This window comes from Vanessa cardui, chromosome Z (assembly GCF_905220365.1).
Source record: "Vanessa cardui chromosome Z, ilVanCard2.1, whole genome shotgun sequence".
Classification (NCBI taxonomy): domain Eukaryota; kingdom Metazoa; phylum Arthropoda; class Insecta; order Lepidoptera; family Nymphalidae; genus Vanessa; species Vanessa cardui.
Window position 1 is genome coordinate 15,378,230 of NC_061154.1, and position 27,464 is coordinate 15,405,693.

Here is a 27,464-nt window from a genome sequence, read left to right on the forward strand (position 1 = left end):
TATACATTTCTACTTTTTTGCATTTAAGGCTACATTTTGTATGTCAAACCAAGCGAGAACCTCTGCCAGAGCACTGTTTACAAAGTCATAGTTATCGTTCTGTCAAATTTAAAGATAAGAGATGTATCTGTAAACAGTACAATAAAATACTAGTTTCTTTTAGTAAATTGCCATTCGTTTTATATTTCTTAATTTAGGTACCTACGATAAAAAAATCAATGACTGAAATCATCAATGATGCTCTAATGAGTTACTCGTCACGTAGTCCATGCAGTATATAGTATATATATTTATAGTATAATAACAGCTATTTGTCTTCCCTCACAGGTATTGTGTGGTTCCGCTGGCGAGGTTGGGACTACACTCTCAAGCGAGCGTCTATGATGATCAAACCCAAAGGCTTACAGCCCAACACATGAAGCTCTGGACAAATTTCCGCGATTTTATTTTATTATGTCTCTGTTCAATTGTTACGTGGATTCTAGACCTGTCTAACCGACTGTTTGTTAAAAGTCAACAACAACATTATAATTTCGTGTAAAAGTTTTAATTAGCCGTGGTGAATGTGTCGCAACAGTTATTTATTGGAGATGTTCAATGATTTGTTCTTGATATTAATGTTGTGATTTTTATTAAGCTATGAAACTGTTACATTTTAAATCATTTCGGTTGTAACCCTCGCGTTACAAAGATGAGTACTGAATCCACGTAATGACCCAAAAAAACAGAAGGCGGCTCATCGCTCAATTCGGTATATGACTCCGCTCTCCTAATGTATTTCTGTAAATAATTCCCTTAAAATCATCCCGTCACGGCATGTCTTCGTCATTATCGATTATCGTCTTTTTGTATATAACAGATTGTATTCATAATATCTTAAACGTCGTGCCACAGCCCTAATTCATTAATTTATTATTCATAACTTGATACATTAAATTTTCGTTAATTAGCTTTATAATTTTAGATTGTAGAATAAAATTAAGTTGTAAATAAATATGTATAACTATAAATTGAAAAATAAGCTATAAACAAGATGACAGTTGAACTGATTTATAATATATCTTCTCTTCGTTCCGAATTAACGGGGCATATATGTATAATTACGTCATATTTAAAACTATATCGACAATTTTGTTAAAAAAATTGCAACAACTTTTTTATGCGTCAAAACCAAATGTTTAAACGACACACTTAACTTCAAAATTAAATAAACACTTCATAAAGGTACAGGTTTAATGCCTATCTCCATTATTTTGTGGATATCTTGGGAACGACATAATATGTTTTGTCATAATTTATTTTGACAGCAAAATTTAAAACATCAAGTAAATTTTATTTACGAATTGCTTACTACCTGATATCTGTGTAGAACATTTTATTAAATTTTATACATTAGTATAAATTCCAACTGATTGAAATTTTCAGTTGAGCCACCCTAAGCATCGTAAAGAGCGTGTTAAAATCTACAGACTAAGTAAAAGTTCAATTTTCTTTCTTATTTTTGTATATTACGTTTATTCTTTTAAGTTAAAAACCTTTTGATACATTGCTTGTGAAGATTTGGAATTTTTTTGTACACATGTACCTAATATTATTAGTTATAATATATTTGCTATTATAATAAGTTGTTTTAATGTCGTCGAATTACATCAACGACGGATAAAACAGACACACACACATAATTAAATTAATCCTATCCTAATTTGGACCTAGATATACACATTTCTTATTATTTTGATTTGATTGATTGCAAAAATTATAATAATTAATAGAAACTTAAACAATTAATGATACTACAATTTCTAATTTATAATTACAACTAGCGACACGACCCAGCTTCGCACAAGAATGTCTTTATGCACAAAGTCTACAGATTTTTGTCATTAAACAAGACCAACCGCTATGTATATCTTCAAAAATATCCATTTGAATTACTTTTAAACGATGTTAAAATTAATGATTAATGTTGTATAGCATATAATCAATTCGTAAGTAAGCCATTATTTCTCGCAAAGATAAATGATAAAAAAATCTTATTGTGCGTTATCCCGTAAGGCGTAAAATACTATCGTACATTATTTTTATCTATCTCGTATTGTTCAGCCAGGGTTTGCATTTTAAGCGCCAAAATGTGTTTATTTACGACATCACATTAGAAAACTAAAATTATCAGTCCTTCTCTCATACTATCAATATACTCGAATCAGTCAAAATATAATTTTGAGTATACACATGAACCGACAGACAGTGGGAAGCGACTAGGCATTTTCCATAAAACTGATAAAGTTTCTATAAATAATTATTAAAAATAAAATGATTTTTTTACGATTAAAAAAGATAGTAAAAATATATTTTTTTTAAGTAATGATAAAAATAATATATTTTTATGCGACTTCAAAAAAGGAGTGTTCTCAATTCGGCCGGTATATATTTTTTTTACGTTTATTCGCCGATTACTTCACAATTTATGAACCGATTTTGATGATTTTCGTTTAGTTAGAAAGAAGATACTCCTGGAATGGTACCATGATGAGGATATTAGAGTCTGATGATGTGATCCTGGAGAAATCGAGGGGAACCCTCAAATTTTATAGTCACATGTACCGTGTTTTACATATTTTCTGAAGTTATACTGGCATTTGCTTCTGGCAATCATAATGGTATATACTGCTGAGCTGATGATGGAAGGTGTAGGTCCTCAATTACTAGGAGTTAGGAAATAGTTCTTTCAACATTAATATATGGATTTATACTCCTCTTCGTAGCTTTTATGAAGAGAAGTACAAGTTCACTAAACATTTCTTATGTTATGTTATTGTTTGGTATATCATGCTCCAGAAGTGGTCCCGTATAAGTTTGCATATTATATATGTCGAAGCGTCGAAAAGTTATTGTAGAGTATTTAGGTGGTATGATTTTGACGTATGACGTACTTCCCTTCTCGTGTGGACCGCCGTAACGTGTGCAAAGTGAGTGCACCGCGCTTCGAAATAAATTAGTGTAACGGACTATTATCCTTCTCCTATAACATCACCCATCCGCTAGTGTGTTCTTCGAGTGTGTGAAGACCAAGGGAGCGCGCCCAAGAAAAAGAGTGCCTTCAAAACCAAGAGCCCAGAACTTGAGGTAACAACTCCCCTTCCTAATCAACTAAAATATACAGTCCACTTATCTCTCGCGCGTACAGTTATATTAAGATTTATTTATTTTTTATCGTACGTGTCTACTGGCGACGTGAGTGTAGCTGTGAGTATGACGTGAGTATATATAAAAAAGTGATATTTAAAAGAATAAAACTGAAATTTACTCATACGTTTGGCAATGTTATAGTTCACCTTCTAAATTATTTTTTGGTGAAGATACAATTAATTCTAGTGTAGGCGTTCAGCAAGGAAATCCATTGGGTCCTGCTCTTTTTAGCTTAGGCATTAATAGCTGCATTTCGAATTTCTAAAATCTAAATTAAATGTTTGGTATATAGATGATGGAACTATAGGAGGTAAAGTAGATGACGTTATTGAAAATTTAATTAAAATTAAAGAACAATTTGATAAAGTTGGTCTTAAATTGATTTTTTCAAAATGTGATTTTTTTTTACGGGCAATTTATTACCCACAAAAATATTAGTTTGGCAATGGATAAATTTAATAAAATTGCACCTAACATAAAAATTCTTCATAGAGATACACTTTGCCTCCTTGGTGCACCACTATTTGATGATAAAACATTGCCTTTTTGTTCCAAAATTAATGTACATTCTACGTGCGATCCCAATCTGGAAATATCCTAGTCTTACCAATCAAATCGATGCCAACCTTAAAAAAGCTTTAGAAAAAATTCTAAATTTATCTCTTGATGAATATTCTTGGACTCAAGCTACACTTCCCATTTCTTTTGGTGGCATCGGCGTGAGAAAAATTTCAAGTGTTGCCCTCCCGGCCTTTCTTTCTTCTGTACATAGCATTTCAGGCCTTTGTTCAGAAATTTTAAAATCAAAATCAGTCAAAATCATGAATGTTACTGAGGCGATAGAGACCTGGAAGGTAAAGTGCCCTAATGATGATATCCCTAAGGATGTTACAAATCAAAAACTTTGGGATTCGTCATTAGTTCACGCTACACTACACAGCTTGACACAAAATTTAACAAGTGCTCAAGACCGTGCCAGGCTTCTAGCGTTATCATCTAAAGAGTCCAGTCACTGAAATAAAACTAGTTATAACGGATTTGAATCGCGTATATTAATTATTTTTTGCATCCCGACAGACAAAGACAACATTAAGTCAAATCACTGGTTGAATTCATTACCCTCCAAAAATCTTGGGACACTTTTAGATTATGAATTTTTTCGCATATCGATTGGTCTCCGACTGGAAACACCGCTGTGTTCTGAGCACAGATGCCAGTGTGGAAAGGAGGTGCACTCTTTCGATTTACATGGTCTCTCTTGCCCCAGGAGTTCAGGCAGGCTTTCCGCCACGGTTCTCTTAATAACATAATAAAAAGGGCTCTTGCCACCATCGACGTTCCTGCTTTTACTGAGCCTTGTGGAATTAGTCGTGATGATGGTAAGAGACCTGATGGATTAACATTGATTCCCCGGGAGCGAGGTCGGGCCCTTGTGTGGGACGCTACATGCGTTGACACGTTGGCCCCATCTCATATCCGAGAAACAATGTTAAGAACCGGTGCCGCTGCGGAAAAAGCTGAAGCAAAAAAAGAACTAAATATTCGTGTATTACATCTAATTCCTTTTTATTCCATTTCGGGTCGAAACGCTTGGCCCTTGGAGTAGTGGTGCAAAAAGCTTCATCAAAAGTATAACACCTCGCCTCATTGCTGCTGCTAGCATTCTATTCATTCATTCCACGCGGTCAAGATTTATACAGTAACTAGTTTTATTACATATTTGTATATATTTAGGCATTTCATGTTATTAATTCTTATGTTAATAAATTTCTAATACCTAGTTGATTTTGATATACATATTACATAAGATATTATAACAAAATAATATAAACTGCCACTCATTCTATAACCTCCACCAGACGATCTGAACCATACAGCCATAAAAAGAGCGCAAACTTGATGACTATCTCATTAACCAAGAGATAATTGCAGAGTACACGCTGTAAAATACAATGTGTAAGGACCACCACGATAAATCAGTTGCTATATTAGTAGAGTGCCGTAAAATAAAAATTGCAAAATCTCGGAACCCAGAGCCAGTCAATGAATCTGTATAACGAGTGTTTTTTCGCATTATTAAAAAATTAAATCAAAAAGTGAAAAAGACAAATTGACCGATCTCGATTATAATAATTTTTAACATCAATTTACTGGAAAATGAAAGGTTTCCACCTTTCAGAGAAAAACATGTTTACGTTAAATATTATATTAGAATTTTATATTTTATAAAATATATTTGAGCAGTAACTTCCATACTCAATAAATAATGATTTACAAAAAAAAGACATCAACTAAATAGAACACTTATTATTCATTATATAGAGTATAGAGTATAGAGTGTAGGTGAAGCATTATTACACCATTGCAATCTAAGTAAGCGGCAGTGTATTTTAATCCACTTTTCCCGCACCCATATGATGCTCCGCATCAAGTTTTGCATGTGCAAATACTAATTTTTATTAAAGATTCTGGAGCAGGTCGCTGCGTCGTTCTTTGTGGTACCAATATACCGCATTCATATTTCTATCTTCATAAGTCTTCAAAGCGGCATCTGCAGCAGGTGGTTAATACGACAGTTTAACGGTAATATTCTTAGAAATTGCTTTAAAAAAAGCTATATCTTAATAGATTAAGATGTTTTATTTTTTGGAAGCAACGTGTAAAGCAAGAGTGCACGTAACACCGGCCTTAAAATTTCATTGATATATTTGCATTCATTTTTAAAAACTCACTAAATTTTTTTTTGTCAGTTGCAACAATTTAATAAATTGCATTTTTAATTTTCTGCATATTTAGGACTGAAGCTTTTCAAAGGAAATCATAGCGGTTCGTTTATGTGAAACTATCGTCTCATACTCACTGGGACAAAAATAATAATCATAATTACGATATTAATATATACTTTCTTTTAAATTTTGGTTTACATTCCCAATTTTAGAATCAATTTATTATAAAATGTACGATTGAGCATTCACAATTGATATCCCGTCTAGTCTCCTCTCCACCCTTTATCTTTATTCATCTTTATACCTACTTGCAGTTACTTGAGACCCCAGATCGAGTTTGTAATAGTTTTCCTTTTTAAAATATAACTGTAAACCATATAATTAATAAACAGGGAAAAAATTATAATTATTTATAATAATAAAGAGATCGGCCCATTCTTTTCTTTTTTTCACATATTTCTTTTTAATAGTATTAAGTGTTTTAATAGTATTATTAAAACCACATTTATTAAAATTCATTCACTGGCTCTGGATTCCAAGGTAAAAAGCCAACGAACGCTTCACTATATACACATTTACCTGTCTGTATATAAATAAAAAAAAATTATGAATTCGTTGTAGATTTTTAATACATATAACATATCCGCATAAAATTTTGTAAAATAATGGCAACACTAAACTTAAGCTTTTATTCCTGAGCAGAGACAGTAGAGTTGAATGTTGATGTTGAAGATTGAAAACTGAAGTTGCTAGGTACTTGTCTGTCACTTTTTACTCTAATACTTTTGAGTTAAACTATATCAACATGGCTGGTCTCTTTGCGTGACATATTTAAAATAATTATTTAATTACATTTGGCATCAAAGAAAACAATTGACACAGTTTGATTCAAAAGTTCTAAACTCTCCTATTATTGGAATATAATAATTACTGAAAAAAATATTGGCAATTGAGTAAATACGACGATTGTAAGTAATGTGGTATTTTAACATATAAATATTAAAACTTTTTACTTTTCTTAATGTTTTGTTATTATATTGCAGCTAAATGAGCAATAAAAGCGAACAAAATGGCCGCCAGCCACCTCTTCCAGGACCGCCACCGCCTTCGCTAGACAACGAAGTTAACAATGAAAATGTATCCACTTCGAATGATAAAATGGAAATATGCCGCAATTTTGTTTGGGGTAGTTGCAACAAAAATACCCAATGCAAATTTCGGCACGAGCTTGACTTTGAGGAGATGAAGAAAATATTGAAATTTTGCCACGACTATCAGAATCCTCCTGGTTGTACTAGAGAACATTGCACTTATCTACATACGACCAAAGAAGAAGAGAGTCTCTTTTTTGCCACAGGGCAGCTTCCTCGGGTTCTTGCGGAAAGACATGCAAATATGTCGGCTGCTGCAGCGGAAACTATACCGCAAATAGCTCTTTTCATTCAGGAGTCCTTCGTGGGGCCTCCGCCCCCTCCGCCACCTCCACCTGCCCCCGCTCCAGTAGCCGCTGCTCCGCCTGTAGCTCCAGCTCCTCTTCCAACTGCCAGACCGGCGCCTTCTATGCTGCCTATGCAACAATTACCGCCGCCCCCGCCCCCGCCACCTGTGTCAACTGCAGTGCCCATTCAGCAGCATGCGTCTGTGTTCCAAGGTACTTTGCTACTTTTGAAATACAATAAAAGAAATCATATGTTTAACAGAATGTTAAAAATAAAATTTATTTCCAGCACCAGCACCGGCAGCAGCACAGGTTAATACTGCGGCATATGCTGTGAATACACCCCCACCCCCTATGCTTCTAATGTAAGTTAATAATACATTTGGTATGCTTTTAACAAATATCAACTGACTGTCAGTCTTATAATACTATTTTGCGATTTTAGGTTTGATGCAAGCAGACCCCCACCACCAATACCCAGCCATGTTCCTACAAAAAACAATGCAATAAAACGACCAAATCCTACTAATTTTGATGGTAAGGCACTTTGATTAAATTTTTTCTCATTGTTTATTCTGAAGTTCTTAAAACATATCCGTAATGACTTAATTTTATTATATCTGCATAATCTCATCGATATGCTTAGCGATATCAAAAATATGAATTAAGAAATAAGCTGATAAGAAACTCAAGCCTTAGCGAACATAAACTATCATATTCTTTAATAAACTTAAGTTCTATAGTTTGCAAATACAAATTTTAATGAATTGTGTGCCCACACTAAAATTTAATTTAACTGTGAAAATTGTTATAAAAATTTACTGCAGTTGCTATTACTTAGACTAACTTTAATGATTCCATGAATATAGAAGATATTTTATTTGCATACAAACATTATAACTTTTGAAAATTAAGTTTGGATAAGCTCGCATTTATAACTTTAAAGCTATTTTCTATTTAGAAGAATTGTTTTGTTTACCCCACAATAGTCAATATTAATTATTTTATTTTATTTTATTTATTTATGAATTCATAATGAAATATTCAATAACATCAATAGTTAGCACAGTCTTTAGTTGTTCCTCAGTTTTACTTTACATTTAATCTTAACTTGAAATTTTAATCTATATTTTACATATTTTTTTTTACATTTCAATGTTTTTCTACAACTACAATTTATATTTGTTTTAGCTAATTAAGGGCAAATTAACACTCTTATTCTTTATGATATTTAAATTTGTAGTTTGTTGCCACTAGCATCAGGTCAACAAGAAAATTCTAATCTAAATTATAATAATTACAAATACTATATTATTAATTAGCAAAACTTTTTGAACAAAGGTTAACACACTTTGCCTACATTTTATATTTTTTAATATTCTTTCTCTCTGTCCCTTTTTAACTCTTAATCTATCATAATAGTCTAAGTATAAGGGATTCCTATTCATTCTTTTTTTTCTAAAATCTAGTCTAATTCATGCTACAATTAAACGACAATTAATATCTCATTATTTTTACCCATCCACGAAATAAGTGTAAAGTTTAAGCAATTTAATTTTCGTTTAAAATAATTATCTAATGTTATTATGAATTCATAAATATGTTAAATAAATTGCATTTTGTTCATGACAAGAAAAGGTTATAGTCTATTGATTAAGATGTTAAGTTATTGCTATTTAAATGATAGCAATACTGATTGATTAAGACTCTGTAATCCGATAGACTCATTCAATACTGACCACGATATCATGATATGAGGGTCTCATCCTCATATCAAAAGAACCTTTTGGATTGTAGTGACTTGAATCAATTTAAATTAAAAGTATAAGCAATTCTCGGGTGAAGCATATTCTCCATGGATACAATTACAAAGTATGGTTATTTTGTCATCAATTACGGTATATGTTGTCTATGGCTTGGCGATCATTGACTTTGTTCTCAGCCCAACCGAAGAAACGGAAGGTGGAAGAGGCGAAGGTCGCTGATGGTCACTGCGATCAGTGCGTGCAGCGTGATATCAGGTTTGGAAACATGGAAATATTTAAACATTGTCTGTACTGGACTTCAGGTCACTTTTAGTTTAGTAGCTTTGTCTAGATGTACTGTAATAATTTGATGTGAATTTATTTGCGGGAGTATTTATTTATATGCAATGCGCGACACAAATAAAGCGAATTTTTAGAAATAAACATTTTCGAAATTTCATCTTAATCTGCTTTAGCTATCAATGTTACATATGAGCACTCAACGATGAGAGTACTAATCAAATCTACACGGTTACACTCGCGTACGTTGCACGGGTTTTTAAATATTTTGAAGGCTGTGCGAAAAAGATCATACATCATACGTCATACATCTATCAATATGTTCTTTCTTTAAAAAAACATAAATATTTTAAAGCAATTTTTCTGACACCTACACAAAAACAGCTCTAATTTATTTTATTCTTTTTTTAGAAGTACATAAAGCTGCTTTAACAATTTGTCAAAAGTCTTTTTAACAAAATAGTATACAGTGTTGTCTTATTTTAATATGTAAAACAAATTAGTAAATTTGTATGTTCATATTGTTGCCAAACTCAAAAGTAAGAACTACTCTGACTAAATCCATGAAAAATCATAAAACTAACAGACTTCGTTAAGCTAAAGCTTCGTTAAGTTGAATAAAATATGAAAAGTTAATGAAATAAATTCAAATTCGTATTATTATGAATATATGTAAAATGTTTACCAGATTTGAAATATTCTGGACTTTTTGAGTGTTGCCAAATTTATTACAGGAAAAATCAAAAACGATGAAAGCGGTCATCACATTACATATCATAATGTCCTTAATGCATTATGATTTTGTGACTCATATTTACACGGCTTGATATTAAAGTATTTAAGTAAGTTTAATAATAGTCTCTATTACTATAGCAACTGGAAATCATTTAGGAAAATGATTTTAATAATGACAACATCACAACCTATGCCGGTTACTTCAATTGGGCGGTGTTGCGAGGCGATTTCAATGTTTTAATGCCTTAAGGTTCCAAATACCGAGAGAACGATTCAAGAAATATAACTATGAATACTTTAATATATTGTTTATGTTTCATGCCCATCGAAATGATATATTTACTGCGAATATGTATAAAAATTAATTGTATTTTCAGAATTGAAACTTGTAAACAAGAAATGGACAAATTATGTAGTGAAGAGGAATATAACACCTTGATCTACAAAAAAAAGTTGGAGGAGTATCAAAATCGTAAAGAACTGTTACGATCATTAGTCAGTAATGATCTTTTCCGACTCATTGAAGAATATGTTGAAGTAATTATATTTAAAGTAACCTTTTTCTAATCAGAATTTATTAAAAAAAAATATCGAAAAACATTTAATATTATGTTAAAAGCTTTTATACAACCTCTGTGGTTGTTTATGAAATTTACATGGAAATAAACATAAAACGACATTTATTCTTCCAGGGAGTACCCCAACTTCACGTGCACGACGTTCTAACACAGCTCAACCAAACGCCATTTGTTTCTGTGAGTTTAATTTTCTTGGTGACATTTAGATCACTTGCTACTACAAGTAGAAATGTCTATGTTTTTCTTTTATTTGAATTAAAAATAGAAAAAGTCCATTTACTTTTGTCAATACTAAAAAAATACACTATGTTTTTTAGGGGACATCGAGTGTACCAAAACAGTTTTTATTACAATTAATGGAGTATGTTCTGGAAAACTCAAGAGTTGACTCAGTAAGTAAATATCTTTAAATAATGTGTTTTTATTGAACATACTATATAATACATATGTGTATATTTGTATCTATTTTAGGTTCCTTCCTCGAGTCTGCGCTTAGATGAGACCTTATTGCAAAGTTTGTCCAGGAGGACTAATTCTGTCGGACTTTCATCTCCAGATGTCTTACAAACTTTTATGGAAATCCTTAGACAGTGTAAGTATTTGACTAGACTGATGCTTTAGCATGATATCAAACAAAATTGCATGAATTGAATTCACAAGTCGAGTGGACCCGATGGCATCCCTCCAATAGTGCTATGGACATGTGCTCCCGAGTTGGCACCGGTCTTAACGCGTCTTTTCCGGCAATCCTACGTATTAGGCGGCGTCCCCAACTCCTGGAAGACTGCTTTGATGCATCTGATCCCTAAAGAAGGTAACCGCTCAGATCCGTCCAATTATAGGCCTATAGCCATCACCTCCTTGCTCTCCAAGATAGTGGGGTCCCTTATTAACTGCCAGCTCCTGCGGTATCTAGGGGAGAACCAGCTGATAAGCGACCGCCATATGGTTTCCATTGAGGTCGGTCGGCCGGTGATCTTATAGTTTACCTTACTCATAAATTATATGCAGACGACAGTACCGTCAACACTTTATTCACCGGCCGTGCTAATATTTCTCGGGAAACGTCGAAGAAAACTGGAACAAACTTGTGTCTGAAATCGAGTCTTCGTTAAACGAAGTCTTGAACTGGGGCCGGCTAAATTTACTCCATTTCAACCCCAAAAAGATGCAAGTTCGCGCGTTAACCTCTAAAAAATACCATTTGTCGTATCTCCACGATTTGAGAACACCCCGATAGCCGCTACAGGTAGTATCGGCGTTGATATTTCGAGCTTCGTTCAGTTCTGCGGTCAATTGGAAGGCAAAGCCAAATTGGCTTCAAAAAAACTCGGTGTGCTCAGCAAGCCGATACAGTATTTGACGTCGACCCATCGCCTAAAACTTTACAAGGCGCAAATTCGGCCTCACAAGGAGTACTGCCCTCACCTCTGGACGGGTGCTCCCCAGTTCCAGCTCCTTCCATTTGACCGTATCCAACGTAGAGCGGCTCGAGTTATCGACGATCAAGCCCATTCTGATCTCATGATCCTTTGGCTTTGCTTAGAGATGTTGGATCACTCTGCATCTTCTACCGAATTTTTCACGGGGAATGTTCCGAGGAATCGTTCGGATTAATCCCGGCTGCTGAATTTCACCTTCGGACATCTCGTTTAATTCGAAATTTCACCCGCACCATCTTGTTGTTGTCCGAAACTCCACAACAGCGCGATTTCTTAGACATTTTCTGCCTCGCACTTTGTGGAACTAGCTTTCGCCAGCGGTTTTTCCGAACTAGGAAAAGAGCGTACTCCTTTCTTAAACGCGTCTGCAAGCCACCTGGTGTTGCAGATGTCCAGGGGCGGTAGTCACTTTCCATCAGGTGAGCCTCCTGCCAACTATCCCATGAAAATATAAAAAAAAATTGATCAGATGTTATGGTGAAAATGTCCCAGTCTTATTGTTATTTCTGTATTATTTCTTACTCAATGATATGCTTTAACCTAAATATGAAACAATTTCTGTTCATTTAAATTAGTACTTTTAGTATAGACAATCGAATGTGTAGGTTTAGAATAAATACGAATAAAAAATAAAGAAAATTTGTCTCTTATAATTGTATATGATATGCCTAGATATAACCAATCCTTGACTGATCTTTTTCTGTAAATGCATCGTAAGTTTCATTTTCTGGATGGAGTTTTGACCCAAAATCTCAAATGCCGTTCACTGTCCTCTAGCAAACGCACCTGAGCGTGTTCAAGCAACAGAAGTAGCCGGAACTATACCAAGGTGCAGTGCTCTGACGACCAGTACCAGCACGAATGGCCTCCAACGCTTCTCGAACGGGCAGAGTCGGGCACAACACACGGAGACACAAGTGAACCGGATGGCGCCTCCGCCGCCTCAAGCAGCTCCTCCTCCGCCGCCGCCCTACCACCACTATCCGGCACCGCCGGCTAGGCTGTATTACCCTCCGCCATTTCCCGTTCAATCTTCGGGTAAGTGTAACAGACACAGATCGTTGCCCTCACGAGCTCGGGGAGCTTGCTTTGTATGCTAACGGAAAGTGCCACTCGCAGGAGGTGCGGTCGCCACCAGCCAGCTGACGCGAGCGCCGCCTCCGCCCGCGCCGGCACCGCCCCCCGCTCCCGCCCCTCCGCCCGCGCCCTCTTGCCACCCGTACTCTGCGACGAGGTACCCTCCGCCGTTCTACCAGCGTCACCAATAGCGGACAGTGCTCTTCCCAAGCTCAGCTAGGCTGACACACAAGGTGAACATGAACTTATTGTATAGTACAGCCATTTGGTATCTTTACTTGGAAAGTTTTCCGGGAGTTTTGGAAATTGGTAATTTTATAGATTTTGACGTGCTCTTACCGAATTGTAACTTTGCCACCTCGTATCTTTGCCGCTCGCGCCGCCATGCAAAAATGGCGCCTAAAAGCAGTTTTTGATAGTAACTCCTTTCCGACGCATTTTACAAGAAAAACATATCTGTACAAAATAATAGAAGAGAAAATTTCCTACAATTTATGTCACACCATGAGATAGAGAAAGTGGCAGTAGGCCTAATCCACATCTCTTGACTCACTATTTCAAAATTTAATTCAATCTCCGTCGCTTTATTCCTGTTGACGGACGAGGTGTTGTGTTCTCATCGTCTTTACCACTGATTGGAATATCAAAGACGGAAGTTTCTTCTGTATCATCGGCGATGGGGTCATCAGTTTTATCGCGGTCCTCTTCGTTCTCGATTCTACAAAATTACCAATTTTCATAACTCCCGGAAAAAGTTTCCAGGTAACCTCTATTTTTTCGACCAAATGGCTGTACTAATAGATAGATACATATATGACAAGTTTTTTAACCTTACGAATATATCGAATGTAATAGTTGTAAGGGGAAAAACTAGTATAAGTAAAGGAGTTATTATCAAAAAACTGCTTTTATATAGGCGTCATTTATGCAATATTAGGTGGAAAAGTTAAAATTCGGTAAGAGCACGTCAAAAACTATAAAATTACCAATTTTCCCAACTCCCGGAAAACTTTCCAGGTAACCTCTAGTTTTTCGACCAAATGGCTGTACTAATAGATAGATATATGACAATTTTTAACCTTACAAATATATCGAATGTAATAGTTGTAAGGGCCAAAACTAGTGTAAGCTCAAATGTGTTAGATTTATTTTAATTATAATTGACAATATTTCGAAAAGAATTTCTCAGCACTCATGGTGTTTGGATGAACGGTGCTCCCACTGCTATCACACTGAACGGGTTGGCTATTTTGTATCTCGATCGTGGATTCTTAAGCCGGGTACCTGATTATACGATATGATTCTATGATAATACTTCGTAGTTTATATGAAAAAGAAGACTATTTGCGTTCAGTAGAAAATAGCCAACTCCTGGCTCACCGGCCGCAGCATCGCCTTGGATTTACTCACTTTCAAAGTAATGATATTTTAATTAGTATATGAATATATTTTTATACTACTTTCGAGTAGTACATTCCTTAGCAATCACGAATGAATTGCGGTGATTTTTTAATAGAAATATTAACATTTTTATGAAAAGAGTTTTTATTCGGTTTTGCTGAGGTTCATATCAACGTAAATATAACAATAAAGTTGTTTTGGCAGTGTTCTTTTTTCGAAATAATTATTGTTCCAATGTGTTTGTAATATTTTTTACGACTTATATGAATTGATAAATGCTATTTTTTTGTTTACATTTTTAGATGAGGACATTGATAACTAATGTGTTTTATATGAGTCCGATGATAATATAAAGGCAATTGCACGTGTTGTGAACAAATATTCAAACCACCGAACACTAATTAATATAAATAAAATTAATAAATAGTGAGACGCTGAAAAAATTTATGAGAACAGTATCATTGTTTTGCCAATATTTAAAAGATTGTTCGTACTAACGTTTACTGGTGTTTATTTGGGTTGGGTCATTTTTGCACAACACGGTCGAAGGCTAGTTGATTAGCTGCATCTTTGAATGCAAGCCAGTTCAGTAATTAACGTTAAACAATTTAAAATTGTTTTATTACGAGGATAATGATAGATATGACTGCAACATGGAAATTGTATGTGATTTAAGAACTAACTAAATAGCAATTCTTTGTTCCGCCTACATTGAGTGAGTTTAGAAAGTGATAAATTAAGCGGTGTGACTTCTTCTAGAACAGTTTGTAATTAACGGCGGTTCTGAATTGTTATGTAGATTGACGGACGATCGAAACGGTGACTTCGTATTATAATTTTGATGTTATTCATAATCTACACCTGTAATAGAACGTTTGTATTTCGTGTATCTTCAGATCCAATAGAAGGAGGGATAAGAGAAGTCATTTTGATCTTCATTTGACATTATATAACCGATGAACGTATTAAGTACTGAACCGAATGAGTCGCATAATAGTCACTTTGTATTATATATTAATTAATTATATTATTATAAATAATAATCATTACTTTATTATAATTATTTATTCGTGAATGTAATAAACTATAATGAAATAAAATTGTCAGTGATTACGACGTCGAACCGAATTGGTTTATCAAAAGATAATTTAAACTTGTGTGGGTGTAAACATAAACTGCTTTTTGTAATAAATAAAATAAAATAATCATTATTTGATCATTTTATTTTATTTATTACATCTTTAAAGTATTGTTTGGTAGTAATTATTAATCTTGTTAACTACCATTAATAATAATAAAAGAGAAATAAAATAAAAATATAGTACCAGTCAGTAAATACACGAGTCGAAAATAAAATATATTAAAAAAAAATAATTATTTTTTGCCAACTGAGCCAACCGAACCACCAACATGAATCTAAACACAAAACAGTTTAGTTTGACTAATGAGAAACGGAAGTCCAGTCTCTTCCAATAAATTACGTCTTTAAAATAGCTGGCGAACTTAAAATGCTTAAAACTTAAAACGAAAATTATTATTTTGAAAAGTAATTAAGTTAAAAAATAATCACAATTTTTTCTTCCGTTTTAATTAATAAATCGCTTGAAATCTGTATCCTCTAATTCCTGTTTCTATTGTAAAATGATTTTGTCATCTGAAAGAATAAATCTATTTTTAGCAAGATGAGCCTTTTTATTTTGTTTTGAAACCATTTATCTCATTTCGTACAAATTATAAAATTAACTACCCATAGCAGACCTGGAGGTCTTCTTTTCAAAAATTGGTCTTAATATATTTTAATATTAGCTGTGCCTGCGACCTTTCACGCGTTTGAATTTAACAAAAAAAATATTATTGTAGCCTAAGTTAGACCTTATTATATCAGTTATCTGTCCGTGAAAGTCTCGTAAATATTAGTCCAGAGGTTCCAGATAACGATATAACGATAACATTTTTTACAGAAATTGTAAAAAATGTTATCTTGGTATATGTATAGTGTATACATAAATATGGAATAAAAAAGCCTAATTTGATATTACAAATATCAACTCCAATTTTATTATATGTATAGATTTAATCAGACTTATTACAAACTTAAATTGTTAAATTTGTTGCACAGCTTTGATTACTCCTTTGAAATGGACACATCCTAGAGGTGATGAGCAATTTGGAAATCATCGATTTTACTAAAGCTGTGGCAATGCCGCAATGGCAAGGTAAGGTTGAATATTTAGGTACAAAGGTGGTGCTCGAGTATACGATAATACAAGAAAAACGATGCCGGTAAACTATTGGGAGTGTTAACCAGCCAATTTCACTCATGACATGATACGACAATTTTGCCTTAAAATGTATAATATAAAACTGTTTTTATTATTCGTTGCGTACTTTTCAAATATGACTTTTGATCTTGTAAGTAGCCAAATACGTTAAAAAATGTATGAATGATTACAATTGTTTATTAATTGGTGGTATCTCATATGTGATTGATTTGGTTTCAAAAACAAACAAAAGTTATGTTCTTGTTTATTAAATACGTCTGTAGAAAGTAAAGTATTTATTTATTGTTGGTTTTATTTTTATATTATTGTCGTTCCATCGCGACTCTCTCTTGTTTTTTTTAATAATCCGTTGGCACGGCCATACCAATGACGTTCTAAAATCGATTACACTTTTACGAAAACAGATACACTAAAAAAATGTGAGTTTATTAAATATATAATTATAATATAAATGTATTAGCATAAAGAAGTATCTCTTACATTCGGCCATTCTGACTATAAAGTTTGTCCTCAAACCTACTCATCTCAACTAATAAGTTGGCACCACGCCCCTCATTAATGACTACGGTAGTATTGACTGCAAAGGTTAGCACCTCAATCCTCATCACACATTGTGAATATTTTGACTAAGAAGCCAATCATCTTGAGAGATTTGCAATACCCTTGTAAAATGATCATAAGTGTGAACCATTTTCACTGAGAATAGGATTGCGACTGTGTGCATCAACATGTTGTATCGAATGCCCCGGTCTATAACTCTATAGAGCAATCATATTCCAGAAAAGCTATCCACTAACGGGCAACAAGGGGGGAATAAGATCTCGTTTTAAGAACGTAGATCGTAAGGCATTGCAGTCTGTAAGCATTTTAAAAGATTTTCCTATAAGGTAGGGGTAATTTGAATTAAATTAGAATTACGATAAATATCTTTATGTTCTTTACAAACGTCTTTAAGAAATTTCAAGATTTCTTCACGTTCTGTAAAACAAGCGGATGACGCTCCCGCACGTATTGTACGATCATCATCATCATCATCATCAACAAGTTGCTCAAGGAAGCACCACTGACGCGCACGTTACGTACTCTCAATGCGATAGCAGACAGAGTTGATTTGTTTTGTTGCAGTATGAGTGAACTTACAATAGTTTCTGCTTGGAATATATCATATACAATTTAGTATTATATATATTATTATAACATGGATAGATGTATTAAATTTGTTTTTTTAAAGTGCTGTAATATCGAATTGGGGCACAATCCTGTAATAATATGTAATAGGTTGGGGAAAAAGTTTCTTCGTATTTTATATGAAAATTCAAAAAGATTTTTTTATAGTTTATTTACATTTGACTAAAGTATGTAGGTGCCATTTTGTTCCATAACTTTTTGCCATTTTGTTGGTAGTGACATGATCCCATTGCTGTAAAAAAATTGGGGCTTCTGATCGAAAAACTGCGACAAGTGGTTTTGGCAGTCCTCTCGTGATGTTAACCTGACACTGCCTAAGGAATTCTGCAGAGACCGAAACAGATGAAAATCTGAAGGTGCAAGGTCAGGACTATACGGCGGATGCATTAATACATCCCAGCCAAACTCTCGTAATTTTTGTTGAGTGGCTAAAGATGTGTGAGGTCTAGCGTTGTCATGGTGAAAAACCACACCCCTTCTGTTGATCAATTCTGGCGGCTTTCTCTCAATTTCTTGCTTCAATCTCATCAATTGTTCGCAATACAGTTCTGAATCGATGGTCCTACCGGGCGGTAACAGCTCATAATGAATGATGCCCTTCCAATCCCACCATACACACAGCATTACCTTGTTGCGAGTTAATCCGGGTTTTGCCACAGTCTGTGAAGCTTGACCGGCCTTTGACCACGATCTTTTTCGCACGTTCTTGTCGTATGTGATCCACTTTTCATCACCAGTTATCAGCTTCTTCAAAAATGGTTCGGTTTCATTACGTCGTAATAAAGAATCACAAATGAGTACACGGTTCATTAGGTTTCTTTCAGTGAGTTCATGAGGCACCCATATATCGAGCTTTTTGGTGTACCCAGCTTTATTCAAATGAGTCAAAACCGTTTTGTGGTCAATTGCCAGTTCTTCAGCTACATCGTAACTACTAATATGCCGATCTTGTTCCACTTTTTCAAAAATGGCATCAATTTTGTCCGTAACAGGGCGACCAGAGCGAGATGCATCTTTGATATCAAAATTTCCGGCTTGAAAACGCTTAAACCAAACTTGCGCTACTCTCACAGATACTGCATTAGGTCCATAAACATCACAAATTTTTTTCGCGGCTTGAGTTGCATTTTTACCTTTTTTATAGTAAAATTTTAAAATGTATCGAATTTCTTCTTTAGATTCACTCATTTTAACAACAACAAAAACAAATGAAAATCACACAAATTCCTAATTTGAATTTGGAAGTGCCTTCTTTAAAATTAAAACTTTTTAATGATACCAAAACCAGCCAGATACAAATGGTATAGCCAAAGAGATTTTATTACAAGTTCATACATACTATATGCGAAAAGACTTTTTCCCCAACCGAAAATATACAGTGTGGCATTAAATAAATAAATAAATAAAAAATCTATATCGTGTATAATACAATCTACAGCCTTTTTGCCAAATATACCACACGCATTTAATAATTTATAATTTTTTCTCATAGAAATAATCAGCTACGCTTTCTACCCTACCCTCATTAGTTATTCAAGCATTTCTGCTAAAACGAGTCTTGACTGACTAGTTTCGGATGGAAAAGCTTTTCAAAGTAATATTTTCAACTCTGACCAGGTATGTAAGACAGTATGTTGACTATTATACCATTTTTAGGGTTCCGTACCTCAAAAGGAAAAAACGGAACCCTTATAGAATCACTTTGTTGTCCGTCTGTCCGTCCGTCCGTCCGTCTGTCAAGACCCTTTTTCTCAGGAACGCGTGGAGGTATGAAGCTGAAATTTATATCAATTACTCAGGTCTACTGTCCCTTGAAGCTGTGAAAAAATCAAACTTCTAAGCCAACGCAATCAAAAGATACAGCGGTTTATGCCGCAAATTTTCGACACTTGCAAGGGAATCAAAACCTACAGGGTGCTTCCCGTGAACTCAGAATCTTGAAATTTGGTACGAAGCAACGTCTTATAGCATAGATAAAGGAAAAATTACGAAAACCATAATTTTTTAGTTTCATCACATAATATATATTTTTTTAATAATTTTAAACTTACTCATAAACGCGTAGAGGTATTAAATTGAAATTCATACCAAATACTCAGGTCTATAATACCTTTAAGCTTTAACAAAATCAAACTTCTATGTCAACGCAATCAAAAGAAACAGCAATTGAAGCTGCATATTTTGAAACTCGCAAGTACTCGCAAGGGAATCAAAACCTAAAGGGTACTTCCAGTCGACCTAGAATCTTGAAATTTGGCATGAAGCAACGTTTTATAGCACACATAAAGGAAAAATTCCGAAAACCTTAAATTTTTAGTTACATTACAAAATATATATTTTTTAATAAATATAAACTTATTACTTTTTTCCTCATGAACGCGTAGAGCTATCAAGTTGAAATTCATATCAAATACTTAGATCTAATTGCCTTTAACCCGTGAAAAAAAAATGATATGTGTTAATATAAAATAAAGGATTACTTAAACGATAAAGAGATCTTTGTTTTAAATTTATGCTCCTCCATCTTTCCCCATTGTAATGTTATGAATTTCATTTTGCAATAAAAATACCATAGTTATGACTCGATTGTCGTAATGAACGAACTTTGTAAACCTTGCAGGTTTGTACGGAACCCTCGGTGCGCGAGTCCGACTCGCACTTGGCCGGTTTTTTAGCATTACCAGGCAACTTCGGTAAAGCAAAATGTACAATATGAGATTCACTAAATCCATATATTTTTACACACTTATTTACCTTTGATAGCCATAAATCGATACGATGATTCTTTACAGATGGATCAAATTCCGGTATAAATAAGTAATTATTATGCGTTAAACTAGGCCTTATTAGCTAAATCACCAAAGTTAAGTATTGCTCTCGAGGAATTTAAATGATGTGACTCACCTAATGTATTAAATGGCATGTGCTTTGGCACGGTCGATGATCTCGGAGAAAAAATTGTCTCAGGGTCGTCATTGATCGCTTGTTCCCGAACTGGACGAAAATCTCCAGCCTGGAACTCACCTTCACCGTTCACACTATCTCGTCCGGTTGCAGAACAAACTCTTGAAGTCGCAATATCTCGTCCGGTCGCAGAACAACTCCTTCTTCTTCTAACGCCATCGTGTCCCATTGCATAACTATTTTCAGTTAAATTCATGTAATCTTTTCTAGTGGCCGAGTTTTCTGTTGTATATCTTTGTACGGAACTTGGTGTTCCAGTTCTATTTCCTCTAAAGTGCATATTAATATTTTTTGTAGTATGGTTTCTCTGCTTAGCGTTATCTTTATCCCGCTTTTGATATTGAATACGCCAGTAGAAAGTATAGTATTTATTTATTGTTGGTGTAATGTTCACATATATAATTGTAAGATCGTTTTACAAGTTACATATAAATATATATAATATTTAAATATCCACTCGCCGTGCACATACACCGTCTTCAACCGCGCCTAAATCATATATTTTATATTCCCGCGCTTTTCGCGATGTGTGTCACTCGAGGAGACAGATACATAAATACACAGATAATATATATATCCACATACAATATAAGTCCAATAATATTTATTATATTATTACAGATCTGTGTACACTACATCCCTCCTTTGTTGTAAATATAAAATACTATAGAAAATGGGATGAATAATAAACTTCATTTTCTACAATAACTTAATAAATTTGTTGACCCGTCTCATCATTGCGCACTATTACGTCCCCGCCCTAACTCGATTCAACAGTGTGAGGAGCTGGGTCATAATTTAAACTCAACTTATTACACTTTGTCATGTTTTTGACGTATACCTTATTCCCTACTTCTAGTTCACTGTCTGAAGATTGTCTCTTTTTATCTGCGTATTGTTTTCCCTTCTCTTTCTGCCTTGCCTGTCCCTGTCCCTCACTTCCTGATCTCCGGCATATGCCATATCTTGAATTATAGGTCATTTATCACGGAAATGACGACGGAAGATTAACTCTGCGGGAGTCTTTCCTGTTATGGAGTGTGGTGTACTATTGTACATTGTTATATATTCCCTTAGAGCTTCCTTCCAGTCCTTATGTTCAGCTTGGGAAATTTTGTGACGTTTGATTATATCTCTGTTTTGGCCTTCGACCTCCCCTTTCTGTTGAGGCCAGTAGGGTATGGTGTTAAAAATTGTGATGTTCCTCTCAGAGCAAAAAGTTTTAAACTCTTCACTTGTAAACTGCCGACCATTATCTGCAGTTATAGAGACAGGGTTACCAAGCCTGCTAAAAATATCTTTTAAATGGTTAAATATTTCTGCGCTTGTTATTGCTCGGCCTATTTTAACTTCTTTATACCTAGAATAGTAGTATACCAGTACTAATAGGTATTTCCCACGTGATAATGGATCCATTAATTAAGTCGATTGTTGTGTCAACCCGAGTTCCGTTGGCAACTCCCGCCGCTTTAAAGGGTTCGGGGGGTTTGGAGCAGAGACCAAGGTGCATCCCTTACAGGATTTGCAACAATTTTCAGCATCTTTGTCGCACTTCAGCCACCAGACTTTAGTTCGTAATCTACTCTTCATTGCAACTATACCAGGATGCCCTTCATGTGCAGATCCTAATACTCGACTTCTTAAATTGGTAGGAATTACGATCTTTGTTCCTCACAAAAGGATATCCCCTTGAAAACAAAGTTCGTTTTGGAATATCCCTATTTAAGTGTAATGTCTTATTAAGTGTTAATACTTTTATCCCAAATATTATTATAAAGTCCTTCCTTTACTTTTTGTATCTCTGAATCCTGACGATAACTATACTGGAGACGTAGTCATCGAGAGTTATACTGGAGATGTAGTCATCGTAAATTGCTTTCGGATTTATAGCCAATTTCCAAAGTCTTGAAAGTGTATCTGCTATATTTGTTTTACCTGCTCTGTATTTAACCTAAAAATCATACGATTGTAGCCTTAAAACTCATCGTTCAATTCTGGCACATGGCTTTAATACTGGACTAAATATTACCTCTAATGGTTTATGTTATGTAATTAGTTCAAATTTTTTGCCATAAAGGATCATATCAAAATGTTCTTCTGTCCATACTAGCTCTAACGTTTCTTTTTTCGTTTGACAATAGCGTCGTTCGCATAATCTTAAAGTCTTATTACCGAATGCAATAATTCTTGGTCCATCTTTTTTAATTTGCACAAGCACAGCACCTAAACCTACCGGGTTGGCATCGACTGTAACCAAAGTCTTACCAAAAGGATCGTAATAACCTAATGTTGGTACATTAATGAGAGCCGATTTAAGATCATTAATGTATTTTTGTTGAGATTCTCTCCAGTACTTCCGAATATATACATTCCTTACCAATTTCTGTCGTAATATTTCTTTTAGTGGTTCTGTTATAGTTGCTAAGTGAGGAACCCATTTCCCCACAAAATTTACTAAGCCCATAAAACTCTGTAACTCGGAAATTGTTTCAGAAATCATTTCCTTTCCAATATTTTTTGAAAATTACTGGTGCACATGTTATTCCAAACATCATTCTTTTATACCTAAATAGTCCTTTGCTGCTTATAAACGTAGTAATGTGTCTTGAATCTGGGTAAAGTTTTATATGATGAAAGGCATCTTGAATATCTAATTTGCTAAATATTGTCGCATCTTTGACTCGCGGTAATAATTGATCCATTGTCGGCAACGGATGATTTTCACGTTTGATAGCTGTATTGGCGCGTCGCATATCTATACATATACGAATCTCACCATTTTCTTTCAAAACAGGAACTATAGGTGATACCCAACTAGATGGGCCATTGACTTCTTTTATTATATCTTTTTGCAGCAACTCAATAAGTTTGGATTGCACTTTTTCCTCAAGCGGAATTGGAATCCGGCGATAAGGTTGTACTATAGGTTTTACTGAATCATTAATCGGGATAACTACTAAAGCATCTTTAAACTTAGGAAATACCTTGGTTTCAATTTGATTCACATTAATTTGCTGTATACCTAATGACATTGCAATTAGCTGCCCTAGCAAATTTCGGGACCCACTTGCTACCACATAGAATGTCGTATTCTCTGAAACTCCCTTAAATATTTATATAATATTGGCTTGAAATTATCCCAAAAGCTCTAGCGGTACTGCCCTACCATAAGCTATAAACGTATTTATATCTATCTATATATAATCCTATCAATTTAAACGTATATTGATAGGATTTCGGTTTATATTTGTTACTTGAGCTTTATTTTGTTTCATAACTTCGCAGGTCTGCCGTGTGATTAAATTATGCCTACAGCCAGAGTCAATAAGCATGTTCACTATTCTTCCTCCAATATTACATGTTATCTTTATATCATCTTCCACATTTTTATGTAATCAATTTTATTTTCATTACTCGTTATAGTGTCTGTTGTTTCAGTCGTATAAGAACTTATTACTCTTTTGTTTCCATTCTTATCAATTCTTTCTTCATCTAGCTTCTTCTTTTTATTGTGTCTAGTTCCACATCGTAGTCTAAAGTGACCTACAATTCCAGATTTTAAATAGGTCTTCCCTCTTGCAGGACAAATTTTATCACGTGAAAAATGCTTTTTGCTTCCACACCTGCTACTAGAAACTTCTCAACCTTTTCATCAGTCTCTTGCTTTAATAGTCTGCATAAATGACGCTCATACATTTTGCTTTGCTTTGGAGCATAATACTCATCCAACTTTTGAATAGCTATATGAAATAAATCACCGTCATTAATATTGGCTTCCCGTATACTGTAAAATATTTTTTGTAACTCGCATCCTCCAAAGTGCAATAGACTTGCTCTTTTCTTTAATTCGGTATCAATACCGGCTGCCTCAATATAGGCTCCGCTTCCATCTTTCCATCCATCTAATAGAAACTGACCCTATATCTCCCTCAAATTTGAAGTTTTGCGCCATTGATATTGCGCAAGCCTGTATAACCTTATGCTGTCGATTACAACTTCGAGTACAATCAATAAAGTACCCAAATTTAGCAATTTAATAGTGATGTTATACACATCCTATTGAATGAGCAAACATGTTTTCATTGAATGCACATCGCAATTTAATGCTCATCGCAATTCATTGCCAGATAACCAACGCAATTTAATGCTCATCGCAATTTAATGCACAAGTAACAAACGCAATTGAATGCACCAGTAACCAACGCAATTTAATGCTCATCGCAATTTAATGCCAGATAACCAACGCAATTTAATGCTCATCGCAATTTAATGCACAAGTAACAAACGCAATTGAATGCACCAGTAACCAACGCAATTTAATGCTCATCGCAATTTAATGCCAAATAACCAACGCAATTTAATGCCAAATAACCAATGCAATTTAATGCCAAATAACCAACGCAATTTAATGCCAAATAACCAACGCAATTTAATGCTCATCGCAATTCAATGCCAGATAACCAACGCAATTTAATGCTCATCGCAATTTAATGCACAGATATACGCAATTGAATGCCCAAATATCCAACTCAATTTAATACTAAAATATCTAACGCAGTTTAATGCAAAATGACTAGCTAAGTCAATTATAAAATTAAAAATCAGAACTTATATACAACTTATAATATAACACACATTTCGCATTTTACTCCTCATATGTCTCTTACCCATCTATCACCTATGATAAATTTGAAATTCATTGTTTTAGACATTCATATATTAAGGGAACTAAAACCGAACAATTGTTATTAAAAAAACTAACTTATTTTGTATTTAAGTAACTAGCGTTATTCGTAATAATAGATTAACTTTATTATTAACCTCTGTTCTATGTAATCGTAATAAGCTTAAAACCTTGGAAATAAAATCTTAAATTAACATCGACCATTTACTACGAGATTCTATTGCCTACCCTAGGTCGTTCTTAGCTTGAACTACCACCGTTGGGAATCAAATTTGTGATATATATGTTTTTTATATTTATTTAATAACAATAAGTCTCTTTTATGATTATAATGCACTGTCTATATCCAATTTTCAGCAAGATAATTATCTATTAGAGTTTTCCAACAGCCACTATATTGAACCATTTACTAAAAAAGTTACTAATTAGATTTTCTCTCATCTTTAATTGTATTAAAGTTTATTTTAGTATATTTTGAGCATCAATATAATTAAATAAATAACTATGATACAGTTAAATTTTTTCAGGAAAGTGAATAAATCTGCCTGGGAATCTCCTTTCCTATAATTAAGAACATAAAAAAATAACTCACAATTATCCTCGTCGCCACATGTAATGTTCACATATATACTTGTAAGATCGTTTTACAAGTCACATATAAATATATATTATATTTAAATATCCACTCGCCGTGCACACACACCGTCTTCACCCGCGCCCAAATTATATATTTTATATTCCCGCGCTTTCCGCGATGTGTGTCACTCGAGGGGACAGATACATAAATACACAGATAATATATATATCCATATACAATATAAGTCCAATAATATTTATTATATTATTACAGATCTGTGTACACTACAGATCAAATTCCGGTATAAATAAGTAATTATTATGCGTTAAACTAGGCCTTATTAGCTAAATCACCAAAGTTAAGTATTGCTCTAGAGGAATTTAAATGATGTGACTCACCTAATGTATTAAATGGCATGTGCTTTGGCATGGTCGATGGGGGTCGTCATTGATCGCTTTTTCCCGAACTGGACGAAAATCTCCAGCCTGGAACTCACCTTCACCGTTCACACTATCTCGTCCGATTGCAGAACAAACTCTTGAAGTAGCAATATCTCGTCCGGTCGCAGAACAACTCCTTCTTCTTCTAACGCCATCGTGTCCCATTGCATAACTATTTTCAGTTAAATTCATGCAATCTTTTCTAGTGGCCGAGTTTTTTGTTGTATATCTTTGTACGGAACTTGGTGTTCCAGTTGTATTTCTTCTAAAGTACATATTAATATTTTTTGTAGTATGGTTTCTCTGCTTAGCGTTATCTTTATTTTTTCTTGAGTTTTTTCTTTTGTTATGAGAAATATCATCTTCTTCAACAGATTGTCTTTTTCGCTTATCAACATCATCAACATCATCGCGTGATCCTGAGCGTAGTCGTTTATAACGAGGCATTTTTGAAACAAAATTTATCCCGCTGTTGATATTAAATACGCCAGTAGAAAGTATAGTATTTATTTATTGTTGGTTTTATTTTTATATTATTGCCCTGAAGTTTACAAATCGAATTTTACAATAATTTTTAAATGTCGTTCCATCGCGACTCTCTCTTGTTTTTTTTTAATAATCCGTTTGCGCGGAAAAACCTTTTGTATAATTTTATACAGCCATACCAATGACGTTCTAAAATCCATTAAACTTTTACG

At 34.2% G+C, this 27,464-nt stretch overlaps 2 protein-coding genes across 2 annotated transcripts in view; both read left to right on the forward strand.

The window, feature by feature from the left end:
• Window positions 1–1,621, forward strand: part of LOC124542916 (angiopoietin-related protein 2) — a 57,610-nt gene extending 55,989 nt beyond the window's left edge. Inside the window, exon 8 of the mRNA XM_047120848.1 lies at window positions 328–1,621. Coding sequence (XP_046976804.1) covers window positions 328–419 — 92 coding nt within the window. The 3' untranslated portion in view covers window positions 420–1,621. The remainder of the gene's footprint in view (window positions 1–327) is intronic.
• A 5,030-nt stretch (window positions 1,622–6,651) lies between these two features.
• On the forward strand, window positions 6,652–14,104 carry LOC124542995 (protein diaphanous homolog 1-like). The gene is made up of 11 exons (XM_047120973.1): window positions 6,652–6,883; window positions 6,959–7,566; window positions 7,643–7,718; window positions 7,799–7,890; window positions 9,296–9,374; window positions 10,511–10,670; window positions 10,826–10,888; window positions 11,029–11,103; window positions 11,183–11,303; window positions 12,931–13,191; window positions 13,273–14,104. Exons 2-11 carry the CDS (start codon window positions 6,963–6,965, stop codon window positions 13,419–13,421), a joined length of 1,680 nt encoding a protein of 559 aa, XP_046976929.1. The 5' UTR covers window positions 6,652–6,883; window positions 6,959–6,962; the 3' UTR covers window positions 13,422–14,104.
• Window positions 14,105–27,464: the final 13,360 nt, after the last annotated feature.